Source organism: Arvicanthis niloticus, chromosome 4 (genome assembly GCF_011762505.2).
Source record: "Arvicanthis niloticus isolate mArvNil1 chromosome 4, mArvNil1.pat.X, whole genome shotgun sequence".
Taxonomy (NCBI): domain Eukaryota; kingdom Metazoa; phylum Chordata; class Mammalia; order Rodentia; family Muridae; genus Arvicanthis; species Arvicanthis niloticus.
In genome coordinates, this window is record NC_047661.1 from 56,377,207 (window position 1) to 56,386,750 (window position 9,544).

Genomic DNA, 9,544 nt, shown 5'->3' on the forward strand with positions numbered 1-9,544 from the left:
ACTCAGATTGTAACATTAAGGAAGACCAGAGTTTGATTCCCCACTACACCCCCAAAATAAAACCACGCGAGCAAACTAGGCAAGGATGAGATGCCTCAGAGGGTGAAAATACTGGGCCCACAAGCATAAGGTGCTGAGTTGGATTCTCCAGAATCCATATGAAGCCAGATGTTGTAACTCACATCTGTAATTCCAGTGTTCTTATTGGTGAGATAGGAGTCAGAAACAGGAGAATCCCTACAAGTCTGGTGGCCAGCAAACTTAGTGTAACATGAGGTAAACCTAGAAAAACTGTCTTAACAAGATAGAAGTTACGGAGTGATACACAGGGTTGTCCTGTGACCAGTCCTTGCACACAGTGACATGTGTGTCCCTGCACTCACACATGAACATACACAGACACACATCATACCCATACATCACATACATGTATACACACACACAATTTTTTTTAAAGTCAAGCACAGTGGTGACATCTGACCTCTATATACAGGCACAGACATGAATATTTACCCTTCCAACACAATATACATAAAACGGCTGGATAGTTGAATCAGTATCACTGAAACTATATTTATAACATAAAATCTCTGTAATGTAAACATGATAAATTGCTACATTCAAAGTTAAGTAACCAAATAATTATCATCTGTCTCACTGTAATTTGTTTCTATTTGTTTTAGCATTACACCTATACTTAAGAGAGCTCATAAGCAATGTCAAAGCTCTCTTAAAGACCACTATTTAGGAAAGGTTTTGTGGCTTGTAACAAATACCTCAATTTAAAAAAATGCACATTAAATAAAATGAAAGCTAGAAGATGGAGTATTTGACTCCACTAAAGTGATTCTAATTTTTTTGATTCACTTATCCTCAAAGGAAAGCAAATTACATCATTTAAATGCTTTACAGTGCCTATCCTTCACAATGACACCACAACTTTCAGGGTCCCACTCACTACCACGCTGAGTCATTTCATGTGTGAAAAATAGTTAAAGCAATATTTTCTAAATATCAGACAGTCACAAAGCAATTTATCTCAGAGGCTTATCCCTCTAGGCTATGAGGCCATTTAGCAAAAGCTTATGAGTGACGAGCTGTAACTGGCAGACATGGTTTCATTCATGGGCCAATGAAAACAAAGACCATAAACATTTCATTCAGAAACATACAGCATTGTTTAGAAATAGCAATACCATTATAGTTGAAACTGAAAAGGGCCTGCTTCTGGCCTTCAGAGGGCACAGGCCAATGGACAATGCTGCCTTCTCAATGCAAAATGGGATTTGGCTTTGGGCTCAGCTTGAACCACATGGTGAGTGAATTATCCATCTCAAAATGTAGGGAAATGTGAAATTCAGTGTTCCCATCAAATCTGACCAGTTACTGCATCCCTAAACCTCAAGCCTGCAGACCTCCTCACTTGAGGTCTCCCCAGGTCAGTCAACACCTGTCAAGTAAAGAGAGTTGCCAAGTGTGTCTCTTCCTCTACAACAGACTTCTGAAAAGAAAACGTGACCCACTGCCTTGTAAATGCAAAGGGCGATCTGTCCTACATTAATGAACCGCAATGGATCGTTTAATGAGATTATAGATCATGAAACAAATTTACATTGTTATTTGCCTGAAGTTGTCGTCCTTTTACGAAATAGTTGTGGAAAGAGTCTAACATCAAACCAAGAGTTTCTCCTTGACTTGTCAAGAAAGCCTTGAGTAGGGATCGTAAGTTTTGTACCATGTGATTCAGTGTTATTTCAGGTGGCATCTGCTTCATCTAAAACTCAACTCATGTGGCAGCCCATGTCCGAAACCCTGACATAGTTTTGCAGTGACACCTCTTACTTCCTAGGCTAATATTTATTTAAATCCTCATAGTCTAATTACTTACATTTTAGTCTAATTTTTATTCAAATCCTCCCTTGAATCTAACTTTCTCAGAACGCATTTATGTCATTATGAGAAGGACTAAGCTCATGGAAGAAACAACCCAGACAGGAAGTTACATTCGGGTTCCACCCTTCATTTCAATAAATACCATCCTGACATGGCAAAGTGCAACTCCTGAAAACCCCAGACTGCTCCTTGAGTCTGAGGTGGTGCTCAACAAGATACATTGGCATGGTGGGCCTTCAATAAAGGTTATCAAATACCATCCATTGTTGTAATAGACTCCAAAATTCTAACAGAACAAATTTACTCTCAAAAGAAAAGGGGTTCACCATTCTTCTTTGACCATATGATAGACACACAGAACTTTCACTTTAAATAAGTCTATGAATCCCACACACCACCTAGCAGTAAAAGTCACAAATATGTTTTCTCTTCCATGATAGAATACAAACACTTTTTGGTCTAAATGAAAACCAATAACTCTAAGCTTCTGTTGTGTAAGATGTTGTTATGTATTTTTTTTTCTTTCCTAAAATAGGATCAAAAAAGAAAAAGAGAAAGAAAGGAAGAAAGAAGAAAAGAAAACAAAGCAAATGAAATAAAGAAAAAGTAAGATAACAAGAGGGCCATACAGTTTCTTCAAAACTGGACACCAAGTTCTGAAATTGTTCCATTTAAACTTGGAGTAGTCCCAGCAAATACATAGAATAAGAGGCGGCCCAGTGAGACAAAACCTAATGCATCCAACAGCCACTGCCTAGTGTCCTAATGAACTGCCTGCCTAATATTCTGAACTCATGTGAGTCCTATGAAAGTGGCGCTCATGTCACCTTTGACCTCAAAGCCCACTCTGCCTTCCCCATTTCCTGTGGCTCCCTTTCCACTCTATTTTCTTTATTAAGAACATGAAGTTCTAAGCAAGAATGATAACACAGAACACTCATCAGCCACTACTAATCTTTTTCCCAGTCTCTCTCCTATTCTGGTTCCTCTCTACCCTGATTTTCGGTCCATTTCACCTTCAGTTCATCTTGAGTCCTCATTTCCCTAACTCTTGGATTCTTTCAGCCAGTGTCTAAGGAACAATGTTCTTTGCAAAGATAGGAAAATTAAGCAAAGTCAAGGTCAGGTTTCCTATCTCTCTGAAACTCACATTAGAGGTCTTTATGGCCTGAACAATTTTGACATACTCACCCGGTGCTTCCCTTACCACAGAGTAGAGATGGCTGATGCAACATTCAGAGAAGGCTGCAGATTCTTGTGTCTGTTATTTACACAGGACAGAACTCTTTACTGGGAGCTGCATGAAGTATTTATAAGCTTTTATCGTTTAATTAGGGAATGAATTTTATATGTTAAAATATAAACGTCTACTAACTGCTTTCCTTGTTGCTGTAACAAAAGACTTCATAGACACAACATGAAGGAGGAGGGATTTATTTGTCTCACAGTTAAGAAGAGCACAGTCTATGGTGTTCTGGTAGGCATGGTAATGCGTAGTGAGACTGGGACACCTCATACTCTACAGACCATAGAACTCCCCTGAAATCAGCTATACCTTTACCCATTCCACACAGCAACCCACTTCTAGTTAGGGGCCACTTCCTAAAAATTGCACAACCTTGTAACAACCAGCACCACCACCTGACAATCAACTACATCAAACACATAGGCCCACAAGGCAAATTGCACATTTAAACCACATTAGTATCTTTAAAGAGGCATCTCTTTTTAAGTGTAAGATATACATGAACAGAGATGGCTATTTGAAGGCAATGTTGACTTGATGACACATTAAGGCAAAGTCTTAATGTGGCACACAGAAATTATTATACCTATGAAAAACATTGTCCATTTTTTTGCACACCTGAAGAATGGATTATGGAAGAACTCTGCTGCACAGAAGCTTCCAAAGTTAATCCAAATGTAAGCTCCATTCATCTTGCATAGCACACTAGATATTGGGCCACATGGAAACCTATATGACAATTATCCTGAAATCTATATGACAAGCATCAGTGCCATGAGAGGTTAACTAACTTTACGTCCAAGATCATACAACTAAGAGAAAGCACAACAAATTGAAGCCCTCTGCCTCACGAGCCAGATTCAAGGAATAGTACTGCATTGTCCCTCGGTAAGTGTATCTCTTTATTCACCTGCTGTTGCTGAGTACCAGTTATATGCCAGGAACCAAGAGGAAAGAGGAAGGACATTAAAGAGCGTGGGCTTGAACTGAAGGACTTTTGTTTTAAAGCAAATTAGGAGCTTTGGAAAACAGAAAGGTCATAGCACAATACCTTCCTGGTCAGGATAGGATTTTGTCCTCATGGCAACAAACTTATGTAACAAATGGGGCTTTTACATAAAACTCCTTTCTTCTAAATAATTACAACATACTTGTTTGAATTTAGAGCATATACAGCATTGTACAAATCTTTTTCAGTGGAATGTGGTCATCACTGTCGTGACAGGGAACAGGGTTTCCAGAGATCACACTCAATAGTCTTCAGTGTGTGCTAGCTCCATCTTATTCCAGACCTTCATACACACCATCATTAGCTTGGAAGCTGTACATCACTCCTAATCTACTGTAATACAGAGGGGTTAATCAGTAACCAAACTCTAATTCCGTGTTTAAGTTGTCAAGGAAGAGCCGTTACTTGCCCAGGGTAAAGTGCACCAGCTTATGTCAGTGTATCTGTTTTCCTAATGCTTGCTTAGGAACAAAGGAGCGTATATAACTGTACAAAGAACTTAGCCAATTTCAACACTGAGCATAACACCAAGCTGGGAAGAGGAATAGATACAGATTTCTATCTCAAAGGAGGAGCCTGACAATCACACCGTTTTACTATATTCCATGTTTGTGCTAAGGGTACTATGGGTATTATTTTGGTTCATACTTAGAACAACCCTGATGACATAAGTCACTCTAATCTCCATTTGATCTAATCTCCATTTGATAAATAAGAAAAATTAGGCCTGACTTCACACAAAAAAAGTTGCAGAACTAGAATTTGAAACACAGTTCAGAGACCAGTCTGCTTTTAATCACATGCCCAGGATAAGAGATGAAAACACCCTTGGGGCCAAGCACGTACAGAGGATGTTTGAAGTGGCTTAGCATTAAGATTAGAGAGCCAGGGTTCTTAACTATGGCTGCTCTTGGAGTCACCTAGGGAGCAGTAAAGATTGTTGGTTGAAACCTGGGTTCCACCCCCACATATGGGATTTAATTGATATGGGAGCTGCAAGGTGTTCCAAATGGGCAGTCTAGCCAGAGGCAGGCTGCTTGCAGAACAGAACGGCATGTGGCTCAATTGAAAGCAGCAAGAGAAAATGTTCAAATGTTAAATAAACACTACACTGGACAAAGGTTGATATGACTTCTGCCAGCAGCATGTGATCTCCACACATGTCTTTGGTAGACTTAAGGTTCTGGTATGGGAGATAGATCATAGATTATTGATAGATATATAGATGATTGATAGATACATAGATTATTGATAGAATATACATGATAGATAGATAGATAGATAGATAGATAGATAGATAGATAGATAGATAGACAGATAGACAAATAAAGGTACATAGCTATATAGATAGATACATAGATACAGAAGATATTGTCATGGATTTTTGTGGAGAAGGTCATTTGTTCTCTGAAACTTTCCATGTCATTCTCTAGCTCCAATTATGGAACTATTGTACAAAAAGAGTAACCTCCATTCAAAGGACCCTGGAGTACAGTCTATTCTTTACATGAAGACAGTTTAAGTATGCTCACTTAACACATGTGTACCGTTTGACACAGATAAAGTTAGTTCAACTTTTTTAAGAGTCATGTTTTATAACAATGCCACTCAAAATTAACTCTGACCTTTATCCAAGTCAAGAGATCTATTTCACTTAATAAAGCAAGTCTTAAACAAGGGTAAGAGGGAGGAGAGAGGGAGGGAGGGAGGGAGGGAGGGAGGGAGCATTTCAGAAGATGGTGCAGGCGGTAAAGTGCAGCCCTGCAGACCTACATTTTGTTCTATAACCCTATGGCTGTGGATGAGAGACGGGCAGATACCCAAAGGCAGCCAGCCTAGCTGAACCAATAACCTTTAGGTTCAGTGAAAGATGTCATCTCAAAATGTATTGGTGGAGAGCAAATGAGAAAAGACACATGACATCACTCTATGATTTCTGCACTCATGAACACCCACATGTAGATATACCCATCAAAAAGCAAACAAACAAATAAATAACTTTAAAAAAAGAATGAAATTAGACACTCTGAAAGTTCATCTATAAAGGTGGTATGTGGTACCGTAGGGTAAAATACCAACCATCTGCCCTGGGAAAGAAAAAAACAAAAGCTGCATGCCCTCAGAAAATGTTCCTTATTAAATAGCGTGCAGACTCAAACATGAATGTTTCTAACAGCAAGCCTGAAAGGCTGAATGCTTTTGTTTTTTTTTTTTTTTTGGAAAATAAGCAGAAACTTTTGCCAGCTTGTGAACTAATTCTTCCTACACAATCATTGCAACCGTTGCAAGGCCAAAGCAACAGTTAAGTAACATTTCAGGGGCTCGCTTGGTACACTATGGCTCAACAGCTCAGCCAGGCAAGTGCTTGCTTGCTTTCCAAGCTTGAGGATCTCAGTATGGATTCCCAGGGCCCGAGTAAGAACCCAGGCATAGCTGTGTGTGCCTGGCATCTGGGTGCTGCAGGGTGCGGAGTGAAAACAGAACATCCTTAAAGATCACTGGCCAGACAGTCTGGCTGAATTAGTGAGATCAAAGCTTGAATCGAGTGATCCAGTCTCAAGAAATAAGGTAGAGAGTGGTAAACAAACACTGGTCATCACAACACACACTCACACACACACACTCGCGCACACACAGATCCCAGGTGTTAGCTGGTTAGTCAACCTAGCCAAAACAGGTACTCAAGAGTCCGTTAGGAACCCTGTCTCAAGAAAAACAGAGAGATTAAATTAAAAAAGAAAACCTCTGGCCCTCACATGTGCACATGAGCAAGTCAACACATGCACACACACACACACACACACACACACACACACACACACACTGAAACTCATGTGGATGGCATTGATTTTCTAAATAAATAAGCAAGTATCCACCCTTCTCATACCAGCAGCTCATAGGTAAATTTCCATACTTTAAACTTTTAAAAAAAAAATATGAAACTATCAAAAACAAGCTTTCCCTTTGAAGGAAGCCCAGCCACATATTTTTATTGGCTGGAGCCATGCAGCACCAAGAAGCTAAAAATACTTTCTTTTCTTCTAAGTTGGAACAAACAAATCAGACCAAGCAAATAATTGTGTATCATTTTCTCCCATCTTAAATGTCTTACTAGAAGATGCTCTGAATAGCTAGATCAAAGCAAAGGAATCTGTTTTGTATTTGTATACACATCCACTGTCAGAAATACCCTCTTCAGTTTATTTCTGCCCAAGATGATTCAATAAGCCCTCTTTGCATTCACAACAAACATGGTCAGCATTTAGGTAGGATTTTTTTTTTTTTTTTTATCATGTGCTTTGTATTAGAGAGTTTCATGAGTGTTGAAAACAAACCAGCAGGACAGGTAAAATCATTCATAAGAATACATACAATGAGCATGTCCTTAACGGAACCACAAAGTACTTACATGCACTCACACATGAATCGCCAGACGGTAGACATTCACAATGTGATTTTTTAAAATGGAAGGATACAAGTTGCAAACATCTTGCACAAGTTGAGTGTTCTGTGGCTGGTAAAGTGAAATTTTTTCTTTCTTTCTTTCTTTCTTTCTTTCTTTCTTTCTTTCTTTCTTTCTTTCTTTCTTTCTTTCTTTGACTTCTCAAAGCTAACTCTAAAACACACACGTGCATTCCTGAGTTCGCATACACAGGGCTCGACAGATCAGCTAAATAAACGCTTCCCTAGGAAGACAAGCCTTTAAAAAAATAAATAACTGCAGGATAATCAGCAGTCAAGTAGTGTGGACTTTTCCATCACACCCAGCATTTTTCAAGTTAACTACTAAATGAACAAACATAAAAATAAGAGCAATAATAACAACACAAGCTTGCAGGTTCCACTCATGAAGCACTAGTGTCTAGCCTAATTTTTCTTTTTTTGAAAAAGAATACAGATTAAGGAAATGTCTGTGTAACTCTTTATGTCTACAAACCAAGGCTTGCCTCTAGGGAAAGGCTTGGCAGATGTAGCAGAAGGGCTGTTTGCCTAGATTGCAGCTGGGCCTTTGACAAGTGCTTTGGGTAAAAGACTCTGATGTTGTATGTACCTACCAAACGCCAGGCAGGCCAATGCGCTGGTGCTGTGAATTTCAAAGATAACTCTTGGGAGGAAGCAGGAAAAGCGGGATATTATCTTCCCACATACACTCAGAAGCCAACATCCCGGGGCGGCTCCCTCAGATGCACCAGAAGGTCAATAGGTGGTACCTGCTAAGCCAACTCTACACACTTTTCCAGCCCCAGCACCACCTCAGAGAGAAGTTGGCCGAGCGCTTCCCCTTAACTGTACCTTGCAATTGGGCAGAGAGTGAGTCCTGGTGCTGCTGGTACTTGAGCGCCACTGCCTCGGCTTTGCGCAGCTGCGTCTGCAGTTCCAAGTAGAGCATCGCGCCATAGAGGAAGCCGAAGACCACCGTGAGTAGCAGCAGCGTCTGGAAGATCCGCTTCTGCTTTCGGGAGCACATCCCGTTTCCCATAGTCCCTCCTGCGCCCCGCGCTGCGGCGGCGGGAGCCGTCGTGTCCTCAGTCCTGGGCTATGTCGGACAGCTCAGCAGCGGCCACCGGGAGAAGTAGCTGGACTCGGCATGAGCAGAAGACGCGAGACACAAAAGCAGGACCAGAGGGAAAGAGGCGGCCGCTCAGCCCCCGCGGGCGGCGGGGCGCCAGGTCATCGACGCCACCCGGCCAGCAGCCACCAAACTTCTGCGATGTCTGATCTCCACGAGTGGCTGGGCCCGCGTGGAGTCCCTTTGCATACTTCAGAGCCCGCTGCACCTCGCTACGGTTCCCCGCACGCTGCCGGCTCGGTTTTCCCTACTCCCCACTTTTTGGCCTCGCTGTCCCCACCGTGAGTCCCCGCCCCTCGCGCCGGCTCCTGCTGCTGGACTTTGTCACTACAACGGGTAGGGGACGCGCGCCCAACAAAGGGACCTGGCTCCCTGCGGCGTCCTCTCGCAAGGTCCCCCAGGGATGGTGAAGAGATGGGGAACTGGTTGGTGTGGTTGGGTTAAGGGGGGCGGTGGGCCGGTGTCACTGATCTGGCAGCTCCAGCCGCCCGCCACCTCCCACCCAACTTACGTGTCACCCACGGCCCCGCTATCATGGCCAACGGGATTCCGGGAGGAAGTCCCACTCGGGCTCCCTGCTCATTGGGCCCGCGCAAGCCGCCGCTCCCTCCTTTCGGGGAGCTAATGCTGGGCTCCATTGGACGCCAGCTTTGTCTGTCCCGCCCCGGCCGCGCCTTCCCTCTCAGCTCCGGGCAGGCTCTGAGCTCCGTGGGCCGGGCAGCCGCCTGGCGCCTGGGTGCGCCCACGTGGAGCCCGGATGGGTGCGGAGAGGCGGAGGAACCGGGTTGGGAGGGCTAGGGACTTGTCTTGGCCTGAGGCTTGGTGA

At 42.6% G+C, this 9,544-nt stretch overlaps 1 protein-coding gene across 2 annotated transcripts in view; it reads right to left on the bottom strand.

Annotated features, from left to right (window-relative positions):
- The window catches only part of Golim4 (golgi integral membrane protein 4), an 80,321-nt gene extending 71,022 nt beyond the window's left edge, over nucleotides 1-9,299 (bottom strand). Inside the window, exon 1 of one of the 2 annotated variants that reach the window (XM_034500091.3) lies at nucleotides 8,442-9,299. In XM_034500091.3, coding sequence (XP_034355982.1) covers nucleotides 8,442-8,628 — 187 coding nt within the window. In that variant the 5' untranslated portion in view covers nucleotides 8,629-9,299. The remainder of the gene's footprint in view (nucleotides 1-8,441) is intronic. The other variant, XM_034500090.3, reaches the window with a different exon arrangement.
- Between the last annotated feature and the right edge of the window lie 245 nt (nucleotides 9,300-9,544).